The sequence below is a fragment of the Hemitrygon akajei genome, chromosome 13 (assembly GCF_048418815.1).
Source record: "Hemitrygon akajei chromosome 13, sHemAka1.3, whole genome shotgun sequence".
NCBI lineage: Eukaryota > Metazoa > Chordata > Chondrichthyes > Myliobatiformes > Dasyatidae > Hemitrygon > Hemitrygon akajei.
This window is the reverse complement of record NC_133136.1, coordinates 49,362,723-49,390,383: the sequence shown is the minus strand read 5'-3', so window position 1 is coordinate 49,390,383 and position 27,661 is coordinate 49,362,723. Positions and strand designations below refer to the sequence as shown.

At 40.2% G+C, this 27,661-nt stretch overlaps 1 protein-coding gene across 4 annotated transcripts in view; it reads right to left on the bottom strand.

Annotated features, from left to right (window-relative positions):
• The window catches only part of mtus1b (microtubule associated tumor suppressor 1b), a 140,062-nt gene that overhangs the window by 49,206 nt on the left and 63,195 nt on the right, over nt 1-27,661 (bottom strand). For all 4 annotated transcript variants that reach the window (XM_073064573.1, XM_073064572.1, XM_073064571.1 and 1 more), the window contains one exon: nt 13,126-13,358. In XM_073064573.1, the coding sequence (XP_072920674.1) occupies nt 13,126-13,358 (233 nt within the window). The remainder of the gene's footprint in view (nt 1-13,125; nt 13,359-27,661) is intronic.

Below are 27,661 nucleotides of genomic sequence, written 5' to 3'. Positions count from 1 at the left end.
GCTATTTCACACAAGCTACTGTTGCATGACCACCTGCTCAATATCAAATACTTCACCTGCTATCAATGGGCTGGAGATTCTCAAGCATTAGTGAGGATGCTGCATTCCTTTGTCTTACATAAGGAAGATTTGAGCACATCCTTGACAAGAGATTAGGTCACCAGGTAGTCAACAGAAGAGGTCAAAGTAGATTGGGTAGAGTCGAAGTGACATGCAGGAGGCTACTCCTGCCAATTGTAACTGATTCAGCATAATTTTGCAGATGAAAAGCTTTGACCAGCAGCCAATCCAGACATTGGAAGTTTTGAGAGGAGTGTCTTCAATCAGGTCGACTGCACAAGTACAAAAGGCAGCAGCAGGTCGCTACAGCTACAAAGAGCTTTGACCATCAGCCATTCAGCGTTTGGGATTGATTGGCAACAGCAAATTAAAGACAGGAATAAGCGCAGCAGCCATTGCAGCAGTTGCTGTCGGCCGAGTGCATAGTCAGAATGGTGACCTTGAGCTCTTCAAGGCTTCGGAGAACAGAGGCTTTGTCAGAGAAAGCAAAAGAAGAAAAGCTTATGGTTAAGTTCTTTTTGCTCCTACCCTTCTTCATATCTGCTCAGCTAGGACAGTAGAGATGCCAGGCAGGACAGTGAAATGCAGGAAGGTAGGGAGACCTGCAGCGTCCCTGACGACTACATCTGTGATGCAGCTTCTAACAATCCATGTTAGGAGTTGGAGCTGGAACTGGATGAACTCCAGATTACTTGGGAGGCTGAGGAGTTGACAGAGAGGACATACAGAGATGTTGTGCAGGACACAAGAAACTGGGTAACAGTTAGGAAGGGAAAGGGGTTAAACAGCCAGTGCGGAGTACTCCAGTGGCCATCCCCCTCAACAACTGGTAAATCACTCTGGATACTGGTGGGGGGGAAATAACCTAACAAAGGAAAGTCACATTAGTCAGGTTACTGGCACTGTCTGCCTCTGTGACTCATACCGCAAAGGGGAGGAAGAGGCTTGTTGTGGTGATAGGGGATTCTTTAGAGGAATGGACATGAGGTTCTGTTGGCAAGTACAGGATTCCTGAATGGTAGATTTCCTCCCAAGTTCAAGGGTCTGAGATATCTTTGATCCAGTCCTAACCATTCTTAAGTGGGAAGGTGATCAGCTAAAAGTCACCGTCCATGTAGTTACCAGCAACAAGGGTAAGACAAGTGACGAGGTTCGGCATACAGAATTCAGGGAGTTAAGTGCTAAGTTAAAGGGCTGGACCTCCAGGGTTGTAATCGCAGGAATGCTACCACTGCCACATTCCTAATTAGGCCAGAACTAGAAAGATTATACAGTTTAATACGTGGCTAACGAGTTGGTGAAGGAGGCAGGGCATAAGATTTTTGGATCATTGGGCTCTCTTCCAGGGAAGGTTGTATACAGACCCCAAACCAGTAGGAAGGAGGTCACCTACAAATTAAAATGCGTGCCACAATAGTCATGGAGGACTTCAATATGCAGGTAGATTGGCAAAATCAGGTTGGTGCTAGATTTCAAGAGGGGAAATTTCCAGAACGCCCATGAGAGAAATTTCCAGAACGCTCAAGAGAAATTTCCAGAACGCTCATGGTTGAGCTCCCTAGAGGATCAGCTATTCTGGATCGGGAGTTGAGCAATGAACTGAAATCGATTTGAGATCTTAAGGTAAAAGAACAGTTTAGGGAAGATGATCATAATAAAATCAAATTTACCCTGAAATTTGAGAAGGAGAAGCTGAAGTCAAATGCATCAGTATTTGAAGTCAAATGCAGCATCCTAAGAAGGTTGGCGTCATTCAATGTCTGTAGTGAGATGCTGAAGATGTTCTATAGGTCAGTTGTGGAGAGCGCCCTCTTCTTTGTGGTGGCGTGTTGGGGAGGAAGCATTAAGAAGAGGGACGCCTCACGTCTTAATAAGCTGGTAAGGAAGGCGGGCTCTGTCGTGGGCAAAGTACTGGAGAGTTTAACATTGGTAGCTGAGCGAAGGGCGCTGAGTAGGCTACGGTCAATTATGGATAACTCTGAACATCCTCTACATAGCACCATCCAGAGACAGAGAAGCAGTTTCAGCGACAGGTTACTATCGATACAATGCTCCTCAGACAGGATGAAGAGGTCAATACTCCCCAATGCCATTAGGCTTTACAATTCTACCGCCAGGACTTAAGAACTTTTTAAAAGCTATTATTAATGCTTTTTGAGATAGTGATTTAGATGCATATCATATTTTTTACTGAGTTAAGTATTGTATGTAATTAGTTTTGCTACAACAAGTGTATGGGACATTGGAAAAAAAGTTGAATTTCCCCATGGGGATGAATAAAGTATCTATCTATCTATCTATTACAGTGGAGTAAAAGGGAAATACAGAGGCATGAGAGAGGAGCTGTCCTGAACTGATTGGAAAAGAACACTGGCAGGGACAACTCACAGCAGCAATTGCTGGAAGCAATTTGGAAGAAACAGGATATACATATCCCAAAAGTATTCTAATGGAAAGGTGACATAACCGTGACTATCAAGAGAAGGCAAAGCCAACATAAAAGGCAGAGAGAGGGCATTAAATAGAGCAAAAATTAGAGGGAAGGAAGAGGATTGGGAAGCTTTTAAAAACCAACAGAAGGCAACTAAAAAAGTAGTTAAGGTAGAGATGGATTACTAAAGTAAACTAGCCAATAATATTAAAGAGGAATCCAAAAGTTTCTTCAGATACTTTTTACATAATGTGTAAAAACAAGCAAGAGTGGATACTGGAGTGAACGGCCATAGTGGGGTGTGTCAGGAATGGACAGGAGGAGGAGTATAGGAAACTGATACAGGACTTTGTGATATGGTGCAACTCAAACTACCTGCGTCTCAATATCACCAAGACCAAGGAGATGGTGGTGGACTTTAGGAGATCTAGGCCTCATATGGAGCCAGTGATCATTAATGCCGAGAATGTGTGGAGCAGGTTAAGACCTACAAGTATCTGGGAGTACAGTTAGACGAGAAGCTAGACTGGACTGCCAACACAGATGCCTTGTGCAGGAAGGCACAGAGTCGACTGTACTTCCTTAGAAGGTTGGCGTCATTCAATGTCTGCAGTGAGATGCTGAAGATGTTCTATAGGTCAGTTGTGGAGAGCGCCCTCTTCTTTGTGGTGGCGTGTTGGGGAGGCAGCATTAAGAAGAGGGACGCCTCACGTCTTAATAAGCTGGTAAGGAAGGCAGGCTCTGTCGTGGGCAAAGTACTGGAGAGTATAACATCGGTAGCTGAGCGAAGGGCGCTAAGTAGGCTACGGTCAATTATGGAAAACCCTGAACATCCTCTACATAGCACCATCCAGAGACAGAGAAGCAGTTTCAGCGACAGGCTGCTATCGATGCAATGCTCCTCAGACAGGATGAAGAGGTCAATACTCCCCAATGCCATTAGGCTTTACAATTCAACCGCCAGGAGTAAGATATGTTAAAGTGCCGGGGTTGATTGTATTTAATGTATTTAAGTAAACTACTTAAGAACTTTTTAAAAGCTATTATTAATGCTTTTGGAGAGAGTGATTTAGATGCATATCATATTTTTACTGAGTTAAGTATTGTATGTAATTAGTTTTGCTACAACAAGTGTATGGGACATTGGAAAAAATGTTGAATTTCCCCATGGGGATGAATAAAGTATCTATCTATCTATTGGACTGCTGGAAAATGATGTGGGAGAGGTAGTAATGGGGGACAATGAAATGGCAGAAGAACTGAATAAGAATTTTGCAGTTTTCACTGAGGAAGACACTAGCGGTATGGTGGAAGTTATAGGTGTCAAGTTACCTTAAACTAGAGAGGAGGTTCTTGGGAAACTAAAAGGTCTCAAGGTAGATAAGTCACCTGGACCAGATGGTGTACTTGAAAGAGGTTGGTGAAGAGATTGTTGAGGCATTAGTAATGATCTTTCAAGAGTCAAGAGATTCTGGAATGGTTCAGGAAGACTGAAAAATTGCAAATATTACTCCACTCTTCAGGAAGGGAGAGAGGCAGAAGAAAGGAAACTATAAGCCCGTTAATTTGACCTCTGTTTGGGAAGATGTTGGAGTCCATCATTATGGAGGAGGTCTCAGGATACTTGGAGGCACATCCTAAAACAGGCCATCGTCAGCGTGGTTTACTCAAGGGAAAATTTTGCCTGATAAATCTTTTTGAATTCTTTGAAGAAATAACAGGATAGACAAAGGAGAATCTTGTGTACTTGGATTTTCAGAAGGCTTTTGACAAGGTGCCACACATGAGGCTGCTTAACAAGCCACAAGCGCATGGTATTACAGGAAAGATTCTAGCATAGATAAGCAGTGGCTGATTGGCAGGAGGTGAAGAGTGGGAATAAAGGGAATCCTTTCTGGTTGGCTGCTGGTTAGATGTGTCCATAGGGGTCTGTGTTGGGATCAATCCTTTTTACATTATATATCAATGATTTGGATGATGGAATTAATAACTTTGTCGTAAAGTTTACCGATGATATGAAGATAGGTGGAGGGCAGGTAGTTTTGAGGTAACGGAGGAGCTACAGAAAGATTTACGATTAGGAGAATGGGCAAAAAATGGTAGATGGAACACAATATTGGGAATTGTACAGTCATACATATTAGTAGAAGAAATGAAAGGGTTGACTATTTTCTAAATGGAGCGAAAATACAAAGAACTAAGGTGCAAAGGGACTTGCGAGTCCTTGGGTAGAATTTCCTAAAGGTTAATTTGCAGGTTGAGTCTGTGGTGAGGAGGGAAAATGCAATGTTAGCATTCATTTCAATAGGGCTAGAATAAAAAGGTGAAGATGTAACGTTGAGATTGATAGAGCACTGATGAGGCCTCATTTGAAGTACTGTTAGCAGTTTGGGGCCCCTTACCTCAGAAAAGATGTTCTGAAACTCAAAAGGGTTCAAAGGAGGCTCACAAAAATGATTCTAGGGGTTGAATGGCTTGTCATATGAAGACCATTTGATGGCTCTAGGCCTGCATTCACTGGAGTTCAGAAGAATGAGGAGTGACCTCATTGAAAGCTATCATATGATGACAGGCCTTGATAGTGTGGGTGTAGAGAGGATGTTTCCTATGGTGGGAAAGTCTAAGATGAGAGGACAGAGGGGTGTGGTTTTAGAGATGAGGAGAAATTTCTTCAGCCAGAGGGTAGTGAATCTCTGAAATTCTTTACCACAGGCAGCTGTAGAGGCAAAGTCTTTATGGATATTTAAGGCAGTGGCCAATAGATTCTTGATTGGTCAGCATGAAGGGATACAGGGAGAAGGCAGGAGTTCAGGGCTGTAGAGGAAAATTGGAGCAGCCATGATGAAATGGCAGAGCAGCCTCAATGGGCTAACAGGCCTAATTCTGCTCCTATGTTTTAGTCTTATGTGAGAGTGGCCACTTATTAGTTTGCTTCTCCTTCCAGCTAAATTTGGGGAATTTTAAAAACATCTTGCGTAGTATCTAATGCCTCAAGACGCCTATTGTACATAGTCCTCCATCTCTGGTGGTGTTCAGGGCTTTCTTTATCGTGTTGGTTGCTTGGTTTTCACTACTGTCAGTCATGCAAGTCCTGGGTGGGTCTCAGGAATACTGTTGCACACAGATATAGGTTTCTACAATGCTGTTTACAAACCAGCATAACCCTCCAGGTCACTGAGGCACACGACAAGATTATGATCCTCTCGCAAGAAAGGACTTTACAGCAATTATAAAATGACTAGTGTACCCCAAAGAGGCAAATAAGCTTTCACTCCCGTTGGTTCATCAATGAATAAATAAACAGCTGCTAAACATTCAGAATCCATTGGAAAAAAAATTCTAATGGCTCAAGCTGTCAGAAGGGTGGTGCCTCATTTTGTGGCCCACTATCACAGACTGGCCAAAGGCAATGCTTTCTTCCAGAAATATGGCTACTAATAGCCGCAAGACTTGAGTTTGACTTGGTTATGAGGGCAACCCAATAAGTAACTGGAATGACGTCTAAACTAGATTAAAATGCAAATTGAGAATCATTAAGCAATAATTTCCATTAAGTCATATTCTGCTACATGGAGACTGAAATACTATGGAAAATTATGCTCATGGCCAAATCACATCTTTGAAATTCCTCTGCCATATTCAACAACTTGCTGCTTATCTCCCAACCTTCCCAAATTTCTAAAATGGATAGCCTTGCCCTTGAACAAGCCATCTTTTCACATGTCAAGGTGTTGAAAAATATTTTTACCATTGAGGACCTGATAGGAAAAGGTGGCTATCACAGGAAGAGTTATATGCAAAATATATGCAGATTAAAAACTGCAGGGAGAACTTGCCCCCAGGAACAGGTTGATATGGATAATGAGGTTCACAAAGATATTAATATATACAATATGGCAGTTCTACAAAATTGAAGTGCTTAGAATTAATATACTGCCACATTGCTGCAAAAAAAATTTAAAGTCAGAGTAATGGCAAATACTTGCCACTTGAACAGGAAAGTAGTCCTGAAGAACTATGACAATCCAAAATACTACCGAACTAAAAATCAGAGAAATTACTTTTAAAAAACATTAACCAGCTCAAATAAGTTGTCTAACTGCTTACGTGCAGCACACATAGAAAGCTTTATCAGCTATTTATAAATTGCCATTCCCATTTATTTACTTTACACTTCAGGTACAAATTCATGAAGAGGCTTACATTCTAGTAAAACATATCTCATCTCAGGATTTAAAACTCAACCTATTTTCCCATTGAACTTGCCCCTTAACAATAATGCCTATAGGCCGGCTGGTGGCGCAATGGCATCAGCACCGGAATCCAGTTCGAATCCAAGTTGGGCCACCCCCCAGCGCGCTTTCTATCTGTGCCGGGTTGAGTGTCCAGCTAGCCACTCAGCCTCGTGAAAAAAAGGGTCGAGTCAGGATCGTTCATACCGTGACCCAGTTAATCCGAAAGGAGACCAATCTTGACACCACACACCAGACAAGAATGGCTGACTGTCTGGTGCGACACGCTAAAAAAAATGCTGTGTTTTGCTGTGTTTGAGTGAAGGCAAGATTTAAATGCTTATTGTTCGTGCAATATAAGAGGGCTTTCGGAGTTAGACAAATGACACACAGTTGAGACATTTTGGGTCAAGATCCTTCATCAGGACTGGAGACAGCAGAAAGCCAAAATAAAGGGTGGGGGAGAAGATGAAAGAGCATGAATCCAGCTGAGGGATGGGGCAGGAGAGGTAAAGAAGGGAGCAAAGTGCAAAACTGAAAGGTGATAGATGGAAGAGTCAAAAGAACTTAGCAAGGCGCTTGACAAGGCCCCGCATGGGAGGTTGGCCAAGAAGGATAAGTCACTTGGCATTCAAGATGGAGTAAATGGGATTATACATTGGCTTCAGAAGCTAGGAAGTGGCAGTACAGGCAGTCCCCCGGTTACGAACGAGTTCCATTCCTGAGTCCGTCTATAAGTCGGATTTGTATGCAAGTTGGAACAAGTACATCCGGTATTATTTAGCGTCAATCCAACGTCTGTCTTAGTATATAGTATATATTTTACCTTTCTCTGCATATAAAACACTTAAGAAATGTATGTATTCCAATAATTAAACCACTGCGTTGCTTACTAGTAATTGTAGCTTTCATCGGGGCAGGGCCTTTCACATGCTCCATTATTCTCACTTTATCCTTTAAAATTGTTCCGATCATTGACCAACTGTAGCCTAACGCTTTTCCTAATGGCATTTCACCTCTTTCCAAATGCTTTATTATTTCCACAGAACAGAAACACTGCAGGCGGCAGGTCCCGACCTGTGCCGGCTCCCGAGGTCCACTGAGTCCTAAGGACCACTGCTCTGAATTCCCCGGGTCCTAAAGTTTACTGCACTGAGACAGGTTAAATGGGACAAGTGGGGGCTGTGCTGGGTTTGGGTATTTCATCCTCCACAATATTCCGTGTGGGAATTTAAACTGGAGGTGGCAGTGTTTTTTTTTTTACGAGGTTGAGTTGTGAGCTCGACATCAACCTGGCACGGATGGTACGGGAATCACTGGATCGACATCAGCCCGACACGGGAGCAGTCTGTCACTAAATCGAACTCAGGAACCTCCGTTCTCCAGCCTGGCGCTGATCTCACTGCGCCACCCGCTGACCGGAACACGGGGGGGGGGGGGTCAGGGTGAATCTTGCTAAGAAAAATTTAAGTCAAATACAAAGTTACAGACTCAACACAGTGTCAACAGCAACTTTAAATGGTGGACGTCGCCGCGATCCAACTTAAAATGGCAGACGGTGTCCTCCTTCCTCAGTTCATAAGTACAAGTTGTCCGTAAGCCGGACGTTCGTAACTTGGGGACTACCTGTAGATGGTTTCCTCCCTGACTGGAGGGCTGTGACTAAGTGGTATGCCCCAGAAATCAGTGCTGGATCTGTTGTTTGTCATCTATATCAATATTCTAGACAATAATATGGTAAACTGGATCAGCAAATTTGTTGATGATACCAAGATTGGGATGTAGTGGACAGCGAGGAAGATTATCAAAGCATGCAGTGGGACCTGGATGAGCTGGAAAAATGGCAGAAGGAATTTAATGCAGACAAGTTAAGGGTGTTGCACTTTGGGAGGACAAGCTAGGGTAGTACTTGTATGGTGAGTGTTAGAGCTCTGAGGAATATGGTAGAACAGAGTGATGTGGGTATACAGATCAACAATTCCTTGAAAGTGGCGTCACAGATGGACAGGGTCATAAAGAAAGCTTTTGGCACATCAGTCTTAAATCAAAGTATTAAATACAGGAGTTGGGAGATGTTGGTAAGGCCTAATTTGGACCACTGTATGCATTTTTGGCCAGCAAAGATGTCAATAAGATTGAAAGAGGGCAGGGACAATTCACAAGGATGTTGTCAGGATTTGAGGACCTGAGCTAGAGGGAAAGGATGAATAGGTTAGGACTATTTCCTGGAGTGAAGAATGAGGGCAGATTTGACAGTGGCATACAAATTGAGAGGTATAGATAGGGTAATACAGTTTTTTCTACTGAGGTTGGTTGAGCCAAAAAGTCATAGGTTAAGGGGGAAAGGTGAATTAAGAACACGAGGGAAAACTTCTTTAGAGGGCAGAGAGAGTGCAGAACAAGCTACCAGAAGTGGTGGATGTAGGTTCAATTACAACATTTAAGAGAAATTTAGATAGGTACATGAATGGGAGGTCCAGGTCGATGGGACTTGGCAGATTAACAGTTCAGCATGGACTAGATAAGTCTAAGGGCCTGCTTCTGTGTTGCAGAGTTCTATGACCATCTGAAGGAGGAAACGTAGAGAAGGTAACAGACCATGAAATAGAGGGGAGAGGGGAGCCAAATGAAGGGCTGGTCCAATGAGGTAGGGGAGGATAAAGATGGGGCAATGGAACCAGAGGGATACAAATTGAGGGGGGGTGGGGGGGGGGAAGAGAAGAGAAATTGGTTATCAGATGTTAGAGAAGTTGATGTTGATACCATCAAGTCAGAGACTACCAAGATGCTGCTCTTCCAGTCTGCATCTAGATCATGTGGCAGTAGAGGTGGCTGTGGACAGACAAGACAGCACGGGCAGACAAAGTGAAGGTTCTCAATGGATATACATTTCTTTTCACAGATACCTTCTGACCTTCTGAACATTTAACAGTCTGGTCTTACTACAGATATTCAAAAATGAAGTATTAATTGAAAAAATTAATCAAGCACATCTAGACTTAATTACTCAAAAAATTTGTACCTAGATTTATTCAGAAATATCCACACAATATATTGAATGTTAATATAGGGCAATCAAATTCAAAACTTACAATTTAGCTTTAAACTGAAATTAGAAGGCACATTAAAAATTCAGTTTCTCCACTTCACTTTCTACAAATGTCATCGAACACATTGCAAATAAATGCCAAGTAGATATACCATGCCTTGATAAAAAGTATTCAGCCCCAACCTTTTGTTCACATAAATGAGTATTACAACTAGAGATTTTGATCAATTTGAGAATTTATTTGTGAATCACATTTCCTTCCCCTCCCCACAGTTCGCCCAAAAATAAAAGGGAAAATTGTAAAGCATAAAAAACAAAAAATTCAAAAATGGAAACATCAGCAGTTCAGACGTATTCATCCCCTTTTGCTCAGTGCTTAGTTGAACCACCTCTTAAAGCTATTACAACCTGTAGTCTTTTTGGATAAGTTTCTATTAGCTTTGTACTACATCATGGAGCAAGATTTTCCCTTTCCATTGCAAAATTGCTCAAGTTGTGCCAGGTTAGTGAGTGGCAATGGATAGCAATCTTGAGGTCTTGCCAACAATGTTCAATCAGCTCAAGGATAGGACTCTGACTGACTACTCAAGGACATCCGTTCTGTTCATTTGAAGCCACTCCATGGTTGCTCTGGCAGTGGGCTTTGGGTTGTTGTCCTGCAGAATAACTAACATCCTCCCCAGTTTAAGCTCTCTGGCAGAGGCGAGCAGGTTTTTATCCAAGATCTCTGTATTTAGCAGCATTCATCTTCCCATCATCCTGACTAGATTTTCTGTCTTTGCTGCTGAAAAGCATCCCCATAGAATGATGCTACCTCCACCATACTTTACAGTTGGGATGGTGTTACCTGACTGCAGTGCAGTGTTAGATTTATGCCGTGTATCGCTTAAAAAAAAGCATATCATTGCCCATAAAGACTTTGCAAAGCTTTACTTAGAAGATACCTAAAAAGGAATGAAAGGAGGTCTTCAAAAGAGAGTAAAATGGAAATTCTTGGCCTCAATACAAAGTGGTGCATTTGGCATAAATCTAATAATGAATATTTCTGAACTGCTACCTTTTCAGTTTCAAGGCACTGTACATAAGCTTAAGTAGCCTATAGATATTGCAGTACAAAAACAAATTTCATGAAGTTTAATGCATTAATGACAAAGTCAGCAAGACCAAGGAGCTGACTGACTACAAGAGGAAACCAGAAGCCCATGAGCCAGTCCTCATCGGGGGATCAGAGTTGGAGAGTGTCAGCAACTATCAATTCCTTAGTGTCATTATTTCGGAAGAGCTGTTCTGGGCCCAGCACACAAATGCAATTTCAAAGAAAGCCTGGCAACGTTTGTACTTCCTTAGAAACTTGCCAAAATTCAGCATGACATCGGAAGCTTTAACAAACTTCTACAGATGTACGATGGAGAGTATATTGACTGACTGGTTGCATCATGGTCTGGTATGGAAATACAAATACCCTTGAACTGAAGATCCTACAAAGAGTAGTGGATATGACCCAGTCTGTCACAGGTAAACCCTCCACACCATTGAGCACAGCTACACAGCTTTTTGTTGCAGCATCCATCATCAGCGACCCCCACCGCCCAGGTCTTTTCTCAACACCATCAAGAGGAGGTACAAGAGTCTCAGGACCCACACCACCAGGTTCAGAAACAATTATTACCCCTCAGTCATAACGCTCTTGAACCAGAGGGATCACTTCATTCAACTTTACTTGCCCTATCACAGAATTGTTCCTACAACCTATGGACACACTTTCAAGGACTTTTTATATCATGATGATATTTATTGCTTATTTATTTTTTTAAAGTTTGTATTTGCACAGTTGGATGTGGTTTTTCATTGATTTTATTGTAGTTACTGGATTTATTGAGAATGCCTGTAAGAAAACGACTCAGGGTTCCGGATGGTGATGTATACTTTGATAATAAATTTACTTTGAACTTTGAAATTACCACCAAGATTATACTAGCATTCTAAATGAACAGTTGCTGATTTTTAAAGTGATCTTATGATAGACAAGCTTTGCCACGCATACATCAAAACATGGAAATATACAATGAAATGCATCATGTGTAATGACTGACAGCCATGTACACAACTTACTAACCCCAATCTGTAAGCTTTAGGGATGTGGGAGGAAACAGGAGCACCTAGAGGAGGCACACATGGCTGCAGGGAGAACACACGTACTCCTTACAGTGGTGGGAATTGAACTTCAATCATTGGCCTTATAAAGTGGAATGTGACTGCTCAGGGTAGAATCATGATAATCATGATACCAACCAACTTCAAGTCTGCCCCCCCCCCCCCACCATATACTTCTTTCCATACTGAGGTCAGATTTTCTTTTTATAGTTTTCAGGATCAGGACACCAAATACAAAGCCATTTATTGACTATGAAAATTACCCTCAAGGCAGTAGTGAGCTACTGCTGCAACTTTCTGATGAAGATGCTCTTACAGTTCTGTTGGATAGGAAGTCACTGGATTTAGACCCAGTCTTGAAGGAGCTGTAATACATTTCGAAGGTGGGAAATGTAATTCACTTGGGGGAATCTGCAGGTGATTGTGCACCATGTTCTTCTTGGTCACAAAGGAACCAGTTTAAGAAATGTTACAAACTTCTAACACATTTGTAAACAATAACCACTGCAAATCCAAAAGAAAACTTACGGTAGTCAACATGGTCCAAATCACGCAGGCTGCCTTGAACAGGGTAGCTTTGGTTTTGCTGGAATCATTGGCCACTTTTGCCAAGGTATCACTCTCCAGAGGATAATCAAACCTCTCATAGACATGTTCATGTGGTTGACCTCGATAAGTTTATGTTCAATGACTATCACTACTCCTCTCTCAAAGGATATTGCTTATAAGGGCCTTGGCAATGGACGTTCAATGGCATAATATTCAAGGTAATGACACATCAGGTGGTAATGGAACCAGTCAGAATGCTCTCCATGATACAATATGTGTAAGTTTGCAAGGGTATACCCAATCTGCTCAAATTCCTAATCAGTGTACAGTATTAATAATCTCACCATCTCTGATTCTGTCACTGGTAAATTTATAGATGGCATTTCAGCTATGTCTAGCCATGCAGTGAATAGTAGAGATTAGTACAATGGGCTCCTGTATTGATCAGTAGGGACATGGTATTAGTGCCAATTAGTGGTGAGCAATAAATGCTGGCCTTTATGACACCCCAAAAATGAACATCTCAACAGCATGTCTGAACAAGACCAACTACCTTAAGCAAAATTCGTCAGATTAACAAACATGCATAAGTAAGTTGGCAATCACTAACAGTGAAAAAGTCAAGGAAATCAAGTTCAAGAAATTCTCACCTGGACTTGAAGATACTGAACCACTATTGCAATTGCTTCACATCTTTGGTTACTTGCTTTTAACAGTTCTTTCAGCTTTGCAATTGATGCAGCTTGCTTCTCACATGTAGTTCTGTAGCGATATAGCCCAGGGGTTCTCTTCTCTACTGAGTGCAAATCTGAGGCCTGGATTGACACGTTAGTTTGGGAGCCTGTCTTCTGTGCAGAGTTGGACTTCACCCAAGTTCTGTCAGCTAAAAAAATAAAAATCACAGATATCACTAATCCTGCTTAATGAAATAGATTCATACAAAGTTTAGTACTTTTCACCCTTGACTATGCAAAGAACTTTTGGTAGGGGAAAATCTACTCTCAGACTTTAAAACCACACTTGCCTGATATTCTTTTAGGAAGTAATTTGCTGAAATTAACTTCTCTAGTTAATTTGTGGCCCCACCTTTCATTGATAGTTGTATGAATGGTTGCAAGAACTACTCACCTTCTTCAAACAACGGGAAAACACATGCAACATTATGCAGCTATACAAAGTAGAGCACTTAACAAGGCAAATTAATATGGACTTTAACGAAGCCTGACTGCTCACACGGTAGAATGCTATCTTGATGCTCACATTGGATTTGTGCATCTTTTTCACATTTCCAAGATTTGTGCAATTTAATTGGTAAAGTACCATAGCATTCACATGCCTTTCAGCACTTCTAGTCCATGCCAAACTATTATTTTACCTGGTTCCATTGACCTGCACCTGGACCATTGCCCTCCATAACCCTCCCATTCATGTACTTATCCAAACTTCTCTTAAATGTTGAAACAAAACAGACTGACATCCACCATTATGAATTGAGAAGCAAAATGAAACCCAAATATCTATCATCCTTTATGAACATATGAATAACAAGAAAATTAGGGTAATAGGAAATTATTATCTACGCCAAAGTGGAAAAGAAATGGAGATGATTAAGAGCTTGCTGAAAAGTCAGTCAGAGGAGATTTTATATTAAGGAATGAGAAGAACCAGTTTGTCAGAGTAGAAAAACTACAGTGTGATACAATGTGCATTATGCAGATCTACTTAGAAATAGTCCACATAACAAATCAGTCTTTCAGTTCAACCATATCACAGTCTTACGCAAGTCTGAAGTGCCTCTTACCACGTAAATGCATACCATGTCTGAACCGCAACTGCCAAAATATCAGTTTTAGTCACTAACGCAGCAGCAGCTAATTTAATTCATCTAGACCAGGGTGCACACAATGATCAACTTCATTTCTACTGCTAAGTCCAGAGTTCAGCTCTCCCCTGGTTTTGAATTCACCCCCAGTTTTACCAAAGAACCATTTGTTGTGGCAAATTTAAATCGTTCACCACAAACACATTTACGCAAGTTCTTGAGATGCATAGACTACAACGGAACTAGAATCACAGCCTCAGTCTGAGATTTTGATAAATGTATTAGGTATATCACTTCATTTGTGATATAGATACTTCATGCAGGTATATACCAATACTTTTACTGAGACCAATACTGGTAAGTTTCCTTCTCTTCATTTTTGCCCTTCTAAAATGATTAAAACCAAGCCAAATCTCAATACTTCTTACTAACCCTATGGTCAAATTTTCCTTATTGTCTTGATTTTAAACAAACAGCATTACCACCATATTCCCATGACCACTCATAACCAGAAGGGCCTTTCAAATATACATACTCTGCATTTCATAAAGTATATTGAACTGCTAGACCATCAAGTTTCACCCTGCAATGTGAAATGGACTGCAAATGGAAGCTACAGTCTACTTGCTTGTATGAATCAAACTTAAACATCCAGGAAACCATTGAAATGGCACCCCAACCCATCAACTTAAACACACTGAATCTGTAACTGCAATACAGCAACACAAAAATATATTGACGATAACTCTTCTCAAACCCTCTCTCTGCCTACATTTCAAAAAGTTGTTGTATGTCCCAAGTCTCACTATCCAGACTTGAGCATGCTTCATTAGCAGTTGTGGACCAAATTAAAACCCACCCCCTCAGTGCCAGATTTCAAACAAATTGAAATATATCTACTTGTACTGTAGGTCCATCTTGGATGAGATTAGGGTAGTTTAAATAATCCAACATAGACCCTTACACTACTAAGTACCTTGTTTTCCCAAATGATCCATTTTATTTTTCAAAATCACAGCTGAAACAGTGATATTTCTCAATTGATCCCCAGTCTTTTAAATCTCAATTTTTAATGTACTCAATGACTGACAATTTGAATCTTCAGGCAAGAAAACTGCAAAAACAATGTAGACTTTGGTCCCATGATTATGCCCATTCTGCGGCCAGTAGCTTTCAGCATGTACTTTGAATCATAGAAAACTGTCACAGCATTAACAATGAGAACTTCTTGTTCTCAGCTTATGCATGTGCAATCTATTGAACAATCTTCCTTTGTGGTTAAATACTCCACTCTTTGATCTCATGTCTAGCATTTTGTAAATTGGCAATAATTAGTGACATTGCCTCAACACTTTCAGTTGCGGAACAAATTAAAACCACATACGTACTATAAGAATATTTGAGATGTTATGTCATAAAATTAGGTTTATAATGACTATTCAGGTGGCATGTGCTTTGCAGGAGGACATTGCAAAAACAAAATACAATAAATTGCAAAATAAATAATCAGAACAAAGAGTTAGTGTTCATGGACCCTTCAGAAATCTGATGGCCAAGGGGAAGAAGCTGAATAGGCAAGCACGTCTTCGAGCTCTTGTACCTGCTCCCTGATGGTATGGGTAAGAAGAGGGCACATTCTTGAGGCACCACCACTTAATGGTAGGAGGTCTGTGTCCATGGTGGAGACAGCAAAGTCTTCAAGCCTTCAGCAATCTTGTGCATAAGAGGCTCCACACCAGGCTGTGATGCAACTAGAATGTTCTTCACCAACACCTACAGACATTTGTCCTTTAATGTGACAGTTAAAGGAGCATTTCAAAATTTAAAATTGCAATATTTGAAAAAAAAAAGCTAAGTTTCACTGACAGGAGAGGCTAACCAGAAGGATGATTATTGCCAAAGGACCAGTCAAAAATAACCTTACATACAAGATGGCATGATCTGAAATAGGCCGCTTTAACAGATAGTGGAAACAGACGCATGGATTTAAAACTCTAATTAGATACACAAAGACTTCAGGGCTGTAGCAGGATTAGGGAGTAGAGTGAACTAAAGCTTCTTTAGAACCGAGGGCCACACGAGTCATTTAATTAAAACTGGTACTGCTCAGAAAACAGACTTATTCTTAGGCTTTAACATGAGTATTTGGAGGGAAATAGTATGGGATTTTCATAAATGTAGGGTGGAGGCTGGTGTGGGGGGGGGAGAAGAGGTTCTACATTGGTGCTATGGAACAGATGAACTGATTCAAGTTTAAATACATTTATTTTACAGGGTAACTCTGGTAATATAAAAGATGAATCAAATTACTAGCCTTTTATCCAAATCAATCCAGTCCTGATGAAGCATAGCAAGACTGAACACTGCTTCTTCCACACCCAACCACCCCCAGATGCTCCCTCAGTTCACTACTACCACATCCTTCCCCTCTCTCACATCTGTACTACACATAATTGAGCAAAACTGCTCAACTGTAACCAGCTTAGGCAGTTTTTTCCTATTAAAAGTTTGGCAGGTGGGTGGTAAAGTTCTAGAAGGGTGTGCAATTATATCATATGAAAAAGGCTAGTTTTTGTTCAATGCCAAAACTACAGTAAAAGAAACTGCAAGATTCAGCACTAACATGAAGTGAACCTGAAACAGTGACTACTCAATATTAATGTTTGGATGGCACACTAGGACTGAAGCTCAACTTCAATGTGCTCTGCACTAAATCAGTCTTTCCGATTCGAAGACGAAAATCTGGTGCCAAAACCTTTGAGTACTTTTACTTGTAATTATAAAGGCCACCGTCTTTGAGTAATAGTTTCTGAGGAAGTTCACCTTAATGCATTAAAGTAAAGCAATTGACAAATTGGTAAACAAGATGTCTCCCACAGTACTGAGCTCACCTGAATTGGTACACCATAGCTGCAAGTAACATTAACCAAACTTAAAATGTTACTCAAAATGTAATATTTTTGCTCATACAGCTGAAGTATTACTTCTTATAAACATTAGTTCTTTTCCAAAAATAATTTTTTGCTTATAATTTTAAAACCACTTCAGTATTCTGGGAGAATGATGCAGTTTAAGTCAATTTCATCCTTTATAAATTGCTTAATAATGCCGAGTTTCTTTTTAAAAGTTCTTCCAAGCATTTCAAAATATCACATACAATAAAAATCTTAAAATGAGAAGTTCTATGTACTATACACAAAATCATGCATATAACATATGTAAATATTCACTATTTCTGATCAAGTATTTAACTCCCATCTCAATGCATCACAAACCTCTCTGAAAAACAATGGTGTTCTTCCTGTATGCCGACAGAAATTGAAGGTTTTGGAGCAACCCTTTCACTGTCAGTTGGATACGGACTTTGGTTAAGGATATTCTTGAACTCCAGAACATTTTATCCAAATAATGGGGAACCAGAGAAAGAAATCATGCCCATCTGCAGTCACAATATCCGTCTCATCACCAGCACCACACAAAACATGCTATTTCATTAGGTTCAGAGGAAATTAGAATTCAACAATAACAATGCGTCGTTCAAATCTGAGATGCATTCAAGGGAAGCTATATCCATTTGGCAGAGATTTCCTTCAGTGGTGTCACAGTCAAAGATTAAGCAGCCAGCAAACCTAGCCACTGAATCAAAACAAGCCTGCCCCTAAATGAAACGTTGTTTCATGGTTAATCTGTCATAACAAACATTGTGGGGGTGGGGACTATAACTAGGAAAAATGCAATTTCTAATGACAGGTTTGAAACAAAGATAGAACTTCACATTAAAATATCATACTTAACTAAATGGCTCAGCCAAAAGTGACTTTAAAAGATGAATTTAAAGCTTTAGATTATTCTCTTTTATAAAAAGCTTACATCCCTCAAAGGAATTCTGGTGCCTCAGTAAGCTTATTGTTCTGTAAACAGGTTTCCTGCTGCAAATCTGCTGAGGTTTAGTCCCACACCCTGTCTCAGATCAAGACATGGAAAGTTACAATTTACAGGAATGTTCTAGAACTGTTATTTTTGGATACTTCACATTGTTTAGCCCTAATAGTACAAACACGTTAATTCAGCAACAAGAGCACAAATTACCTTACGAATCCAATGGATCATGCTAAATGCCAAGAATTAATAGAATTAATGTTGCCTATATGCTTCAGTTCACCATAGGTAGAATAGCTATGTGCAATCAGTAAGTTGGCATAAAATTTTGGAACAATTGCATTAGTTCATTCTTCCAAAAGAATAACTAGCATCTTATGAACAAGTTTAAGTATTCTGAAGACAGAATTTTACTCACTTTGTCTGGGTGGTAGCAAAGTGATTGCGAACAAGTGGACAGGAATCTGGATGATTCATCTACAGAAACTTGAATTGCTTTAACAGCTGGAGATTTAATTAGGGCAGGGGTGTCAAACTCATTTTAGGTCACGGGCCGGATTGAGTAAAATGCAGCTTCATGCGGGCCGGATCAGTCGGACGCGTGCGAACGCAGCTTTCGTTGCCTCCGTTTTTTCAGCCTGCTCTCATGTGTCTCAGTCTCTGCTATAACTACAAAGTGTTTCACTTTACAAATTCCGTTTCTTATGAAGAAGACTGCTGAGCAAGACTGCCAAATAAACACTAAAAACCCTGAAAACCTGGTACCTGAATAAACTCAGCATTAGCCATATCATACGCCATAGGCGCTTCGATTACTGGGGCCAGCTTTAATAGTAATTAGATATTATCTCGCGGGCCAAAGATAATTCCACCGCGGGCCTTGAGTTTGACATATATGAATTAGGGTAATAAAGAGGAATTTTAACGCCAGTAACAGCAACTGTGAATCAAGCACATTGCGACAACAACCCACCTAGCTAAAATCCTTGAAAAAGGAGAAAGTCTCCCAGCCCATGTCATCTGACTGTAACACCAGATCCAGCAGTCAGTCCTAAACACTATGTTCAATTAGTGATCACAGTAAATGGCAGCCTTGTCTTATTTCCATGCAAACGGCCAAATAAGATTTCTACCACATTCTATCTTTGTGAAAATCAGAACATTTAAATAGACAAGAACACTTAATTTCATTGGAGTCCCTGCATGAAGCAAATTAAAACCTCGTTTTGCAGGATGAAGCATTCCCAGTAGTTTAGGAAAGTTATTATCGTCAATTTCCTTTCATAAGTCACTAGGAGAGAATAAAAGGAATAAATGAACTTGCTGACCTTTGGCATTAACCATGCACACTGGAAGTAACTACCAACACAAATTTATTAAAACCGCTGAGAAAAACTACAATGATGCTTCTGAACTTCTGGTTCCGTGGAACAAGCAGTATATTAAGCAGGGTCATGAGCAGACTTTGAAATTGGACTACAGTACTCTTGGATGGGAAGGACAAATGTGTTATTCAAGTTAAATTACATCAATATGCACATGCATTGAATTAGACAGCAGTACACTTACTACAATGAAAATCAATGTATTGTTGAGCCATTGGAATAAATGTTTCCACTATGTGGGAAAATTCCAGCCAATTCAACAGACCATATTACAGGCAAACTGGTAAGTTCGGCACACTGGGAGCCATGAACGTGTTTCATAAGGAAAGCAGTTTTAAACGTTAAAATTTATTTATTAAGCGATATAGTGCTGAGCAGGCCCTTCTGGACACAGCAGCCCCAGCAACCAAAACAACCTCGATTAACCCTAACCTAACTACGGGACAATTTACAATGACTAATTAACCTTACCTGGCAGGTCTTTCAACTGCGGGAGGAAACCTGGAGAAAACCCACACATTCCACAGGGAGGACATACAGAACGGCCCCCGAATTGAGCTCCGGAACACCCCGAGTTATAATGGCGTCATGTTAACTGCTACACTACATGGCACCCCAAGTGCAGGTTTTTGCTTTAAGCAACCCAGTTATCCCTCAGTGCAGCTCTACCAGCAGCACCCAAAAGGCAGTGGAAAGCAGCATTTGCAGCTGACCAACCACAGCATTTTTTTTTAGCAATTTTTAAAAAAAAAGTTGCATCAGCTTAATTACAGAATAGCTTCATTCTAAGGCAAAGGATCAACAGATTACTAAAAACAGTACAGAACTGTTCCTTACTGAAGAGTCCTCCTCTAAATTACTTTGTATTTGCTGCCCAGCTATTTTCTACATTTACATGAAGTGTTGGCCTAAGGGCCTCTTATAAGCTCAGTTTGAGCTCTCATTTGAAGCATAGAACTATTGCTCGACTTCAATGCTAGGAACAATGCTGTTACAGCTGAGGACAAAGTTCACATTCATCATCCTGGCCATGAATGCTTGGGTTTCCTCAGGGTACTCCGGTTTCCTCCCAAAAACGTAGGGTTAGTAATTTAATTGGTCATTGTAGATAGTTCTGTGACTAGGAGAGGGTTAAATAGGTGGGTTGGTTCTGGGTGCTGCAGCTTGCTGGGCCACAGAAGGCTCTGTACCATGGTGTATCTCTAAAAATTGACACTTAGAATTGACATAATTAAATCCATTCCAAGTGCCATTTGAATTGTGAAGCAAACTCAAACGATCCGAATTGCCAATTCTAAATCTGCTCCTACATCTTATGAGTTGGTTGCGTATTAGGTCACCGAAGGGATTGTAAATTTTGGATATGTATTCCTTTTTCAAGATCATGATAAAATCAATAGAACATTAGAAAAGTACAAATTGCACAGCTTTATCATTACTTACTGGGGTATCTGAGCAAATAATGATTTCACACTTATTTCTGAAAGTAATAACCTCCAAAAGGTTCTAAATTTGAAATCTGAAATCACTCAAGCAGAAAATCTTAAATACAAAATCAATTTCAATGAGTAGCATTTAACAAAGATTGCACAGCTATGTTACTTGAGTTTCAAGATGGTTAATGCTGCTAAGTTTGTGCTTTAAGTACTTCACAAGAATCATTAAATATGTACAATAAAAGTTTAAGAACTCCAACGATATTCCATTCTCAAACCAGTTTTGCTGAATGAAATTATAAATCTACAGTAATAATTTTAAAAATAAACTTCTGGAAGCATTGTAATAACAAAAAGCATATGCTACAAATCCAACAGCTCAAGATACAGTACTCATTTGCACAATTACATTTATTTATTGCACTGTAGTGTGAAATGGGCCCTCCAGCCATGCCACCCAGCAACCCCAATTTAACTGGAGCCTAATCACGGGAGAATTTACAATGACCAACTAGCCTACCAACTGGTATGTCTTCGAACTGAGGAAGGAAACAGGAGCACTCGGAAGAAACCCATGTGGTCACAGGGAGAACATACAAACTCTTTACAGACAGCAGTGGGAATTGAATACTGGTCGCTGGTACTGTAAAGTGCTATACCAACCAAGTCGCCCCAATATTCAGCCCTCACTAAATTCAGTTAGGCCACTGTCACATCCAATAGTGAAATATCAAGTAAAATAAACAAGGATTGAAAGCTGCATGTGATAGCCATAATGAAGTCCACTTTGACCACACTGGATTAAGAAAACTTAACTTCATTAAGCAGACACTGAACCTGCATCATTTTGTGTTACTGCCCAAATCTCTTTGGAAACACTCAAATTTGTTCAATTCTCCAAAGGCAATAAGCAAATGCCACTATTAAAGACAAATAAAGCACACATTATGCTCCCAATACAGCCATAACAAACATGTCCCCTAATGGAGCAGCAATTTGTATGCTTGTGTCAGGGCATGCCACAAGTGGGATTTATGGCTTGGTTTTAAATACAACACACCAACACTTCTGCCTTGACCCCAATGATCTCGCACTCCCACTCAACTTTTGAGAATGGGAAATTAAGATTATGCCAGTCAGAGAAATCCCTTTCCACGACTATCCTTCTGTTGACTATGGCCAAGCTGATTTAGTAGCCAACTTACCAACTGAACATGCATCTCATGCAACAATCTTTTGGACTATCCTAACACGAGGGACCTTATCAAATGCTTTGAAGTCCATGAAAACATTCACTGCCATGTCCTAAATCATCCTCACTAATCTAAAAGATGCTTCTTTTTAAAAAAAACTTGTCCTGTTTCACTTTACAATCCTTACCATTAAGGACGAGGACATAAAGAGCATACCATCCAAAGGGTCCTCTTCAAGCTATTCTGACTTGAACTTGACTTGGTGTACAGAATTTCTGGCTCTAAATCCAGAAGTTCTCTCAGTGAAGCCAGATTCACCAAAAGGATTGCACCAATTCAAATCAGCTCAGCACCACTTTCAAAAGCAATTAAGGATGTGCATATTATGCTCATCTTGTCAGCCAGATCCCAAAACAATGAAATTAAAACTTCTGGACTCCTTTATCTTGAGGTGTATTGTGGGAATGAAAATGAAGTCCACGTGAATTTCTGAATGTGTCACCATCTAGTTGCAACAACTTGGAAAGCATGACTGAACCTAACAAATAGGATTGATACACGGAAATGCTTATTTTGTTCTTAAGTCTAACACCATTTACTTACTGACAAGCAATTAATCCATCAATATGTAGTCTTGACCCATAAGTTTGCAGTTGAACACTTAGCTTAACACTAAAATTTAGGAGTAGATTATTCAGCATTGAGCATCAAGCTTCACTAAAGTCATTTATTAACAATTCCATGTTTCAAAAATTTATTCTCCAATAATAGCTTCCCCCCTTTAAGCAATAACTTAACAAAAGATGCAAACCAAATCTTTGATTGGAACATAATCACCTAACATGCTGTGCAACAGAATAAGAGAATTCAACTTTGCATCAAGATGGTGGAAATGCAAATAGCTATTCATTTGGTTTATGCTGAAGTTTAAGCATACCATAATGCTGGGGTGATTGAATGGGATTTTTTCTTCATTTCAACAAGAAACTGGAATCCTTACAAAAGGTTCATTGTGAATGTTTTCACATCTGTCGGCATGAATTATAACAAACACTATTCAAACAATTGGGATGGAGTTGCTGCTATTTTTCAAATGTGACAAAAGGTTTACTGTACAAATTACCCGATGATCAACCTTTGATGTTATGGGGGAAAACAGGGCTGCTTTGACCATTTCTTGGGAATTCTATTATGAAAGCTAAGCAGCTTCTCTTTTGGCAGTTGGTAATATCTACATAGATATTAACTCTGTTCAGTTTAGACATGATTCAAATGAAGGGTGACTGAGTACCAAGTATGTTGACAAAAACTTCGTCTTGCAGTTATGTACTTTCATATAGTCACAAAAAAGTACTATATTGCTCAGTGGTTAACTACAAACCAAGCACTTCCACCTTCCACCCTGCCTCCTTTGTTGGTACAACCAAGTTACTATACTTCCTTACAAGCAATTCCAACAGACAAGTCCACGAACAGGTTATTAGTCCCATGGGGCAAACAAACCTTCAAATCTCAACAGGGTTGATCTGCAAGTGGGCTCCAGGATTACGTCCTGCTCTGACAAAGACTGCTACACCTGACCTAGTTTCTACCATACACCTCTCCAGAATCTGGAGAAAATAAATACAGTTTTACAGCTGCCAAAGATATGGAAAGGACATTCAATGATGTACATACATCCAGAATTGACTGCAGAGATCTAAGAGTTGTACAGCCTGGGAAGGTTGAAGATAGAAACAAACAAGGCAGTGATATCAGAGCTGAACCATTGAGAAACAGGACCCTATTTATCAAAGAGGATAGTGTAGCCAACAAGTTTTTGATTCTGCTCATTTAAAAGTGTTAGGCAAGACCAATCAGGTAAACACAGAAATAATTGGATTCACAGCATTAGAAGGCATCAATTACAGTCGGTCCTCCTTACCCACGAATTCAACCAACCGCGAATCACGAAAACCTGGAACTGCTCTTCCAGCACTTGTTGCTCGAGCATGTACAGACTTTTTTCCCTTGTCATTATTCCCTAAACAATGCAGTATTAACAATCATTTCAAATAGTATTTACATTGTATTAGGTATTATAAGTAATCTAGAGATGATTTAAAGTATTCAGGAGGATGTACTTGGGTTATCGTGGATCGGGATTGAAAAAAAATCGGAAGTTCTCTTACTATGCAAGTCGAAACAGGTACATCCGATATTATTTAGCGTCAGTTAGTTAAACATTTGTCTTAGTATATATTTTACCTTGCTATACATATAAAACACTTAGAACGTATGTTTCAGCACCAGGCTCGAGAAGTTGTTCGATCCAGTGACAGACCACTTCCAAGCGCACTCTCCACCGTGTTGGGTTGATGTGGAGGATCAAAAACCCCAAATCCCAATAATTAAACCACTGTGTTGCATAGTAATAATTGTAGCTTTCATCAGGGCAGGGCCTTTCTCACTTAATTCTTTAAAATTGTTCCGATCGTCGACCGACCTAGCCTAACATTTTTCCAATGACCGATGGTGTTTCACCTCTTTCTGATTGCTGTATTATTTCCACTTTATTTTCAATCGTGATCGTGATTATTTTTGTGAACAGAAACACAGCGGATTCAAGAGTTCTGCCGGCGGGTCCTAATGTCCACAGGTTGAATAAGGTCTGGGGTTCCGCTGGGTCCTAAGATTCACTGAGTTGAGACAGGTTGAATAAGGGACTTGAGCATCCGCGAATTTTGATATCCGCAAGGGTTCCTGGAACCAATCCCTCACAGATAAGGAGGGCCGACTGTACTGAATGTTTCAATGCAGAGCTGGAAGGAAAGGTCAATTGAGAGTGGGCTTGCAAGCTCCTCTTAGCACATCCTTTGGTTGTGTTAACAGTTAATACATATGAAATCCACTGTACGTTTTGATTTACATGTGATATACAAAGGAATCAGAATACAATTCAATGATTAGCTCAAGCTTGCTTTGCTAATACTCATTTAAAAAAAACCTCAGAAACCAGATTCCAAACCTGGAATTTTAATTTCTTACAACACTGAAGTGTTAATGTTGAAGAGCAAACATCAAATATATATATTACATATTTTAGAGCCGATAGCATACATTTCCAACTACTCATTACAAGAACAATGGAATCAAAAACTGATTGCTGGAATTACCAAATACAATTGCTTCAAGAGTACACTAGTACTGAAAGCTCTGGCAGACCAAATAAATTTGGATCATGAACTTTAACATCAAAGTGGCTGTTTGGCCATGATTCTAGGGGTTTGACTGAAGACCTACACACCTGGCTCTGCATGTACTCTTTTCCTATGCAACTTCAGACTGATGCACTAAATGGGACATACAAGAAGATTGATAGGCTTATGTTTTTAAGTATTTGGTCTATGATTTTTACTGTCATATCCTACTGCCTTTTACAAGCTTTCACATTTTAAAGTTCACAATACTACCAGCTTATGTACAAGAATCCTTTATTAGATTCGTCAAAACAGTTACCTACCATGTCCTTCTCTTGCAAACTGAATTACTTCACCTTTCTTTAAATCTGACAATTTTTTGGTATATGCTTTCAGTCTTTATATTCCTTGTTACCATCTCCATCAAATTGTTGCTACTAATTTTTAATTTGCCATCACACTGAAGTGTGGCATGATGTACTAACTCTAGTGAGGCCCAACACAAGCAGAGGATCAGCAATTCTACAACTTGGGAGAACTTGCTTTCCCTTCATCGAAACAAATAAGGCTCATTGTGACATTGGGTAACTTTGTTTTTATTGGGACAGCCTGACCTGTTGGACATGTTCTGCCAGTTTCTATTTTGTTTCTCCCATTGTGTTTTTCCACTGCCCTTATTAACCCATTGACCAGATCCTTTTAATTTACAGCTCACCCCCAAGCAATCCTATTAGGTATTGCCTTGGTTCCATCCGCACATTCACAACATTAAACAAGCTTGTTTTTCCACTTTCCCAGTTTTAATGAAGGATCTTCAAAGTAATACATTAACGCATGGTCCGACCACAGATGCTTGACCCAAGGCTGCACTAGCACTTCTAGCACACTTAGTTAAAAAGCCTACATCAATTTTGGGATCTGAAAATAAAAGAGAAGGTGCCCCACACATCAGCCCACATCATGAAGTTTTGGGGGGGATAACAGTTCAATGAGAAAAAGCATTCAAGGGAATTTGCCCCAGTTGGTCAGGGTTTTCCCTCCCTGCTCCCATTCAAAGGCTTAACAAACATTCTGCATTGTAACCAAAACCCCATTCAGCTTAGTGTGCATTAAATAGTGTTACGAATGAGGAGCAACTCTGATGGGCAGAAGGGTACAGAATCGCCAATGCCCGCCCCCCCCCCCCTTTTTGAGAATCGCAAACTCGCTATTATTTCGGGTCTGATATTTAGGAAATGAGAGAGAGAAACAGCATGTCAGTAATGAGAGAGAGAGAGAGAATGCAGGGATACACAAAGGGGGAATGTCTCCTATTGACAAAGAGAGAGATTACTGCTATTGTCTCTTGGAGAAGGAATTGTGTATTGAGTACTGTTCTATTCATTGAAACCCCTCAGGGGGCAACCAGAGTGGGCTGGTTGATGTGTTACATCATCCCAGCCTGATTGACATCTGAAACCTCGTGAGTGGGGATAAAAGTAGGGTCTGGGGAACACCCCTCAGACGCACCAGGAGAAATGCTACGAGACCGGTGGGGGCTTGTGTGTGTGTCCACCCTTGCCTGGGTGACGAGTCCACCACGGAACGGTCTAGCTAAAGGACGCGGAGGGGTCATACATGAATGGCCACAACAACAACGAATCACAAGATTCAGATCGTAAAAGGAAAGTCGGCAAGTTAATAGCTGTTACTGCTTTTTCTCTTTCTCTCTCTCTCCAACAATTGCAACACAGTGATCAACAACGACTGCAGCCTGTATGAACTGAACTGAACTTTATATTTCCATCGGACAATTCATTATCCCCTAGACAACGCTAGAGCTTATTTCTTATTGATGATTATTATACCCGCACTTTTAGGTTTAGTATTGATAACGTATATTATCTGTATATTTGCATTGATAATATTTTTGAGTATTTTTACTAATAAATACTGTTAAAAATAGTATCATCAGACTTCAACGGCTACTCCCATCTTTGCTGGTAAGACACCCAGTTACGGGGTTCGTAACAATAGTAATGCAGAGAACAACCAGTGAACTACACTGCAAACCAGAGATGAATTAGCAAGACCACCACAGCATAACAGCAGTAAAATGACTGAAACATTCAGGCCAAGTTGGTAAAATAAGCCAGTTTTAATTACACCTCTAACTTTTCTTCTCTTCATACTAATGTGACCAAGGCTGCTAAGACCTATTCTCAGTATTTTGTGTTTTTTTTTGTTTCCAGCATCTACAAATTCCTTCATTTCCACGTACACCAAACAAGCTAGTTTTTACGCAGGTACAAA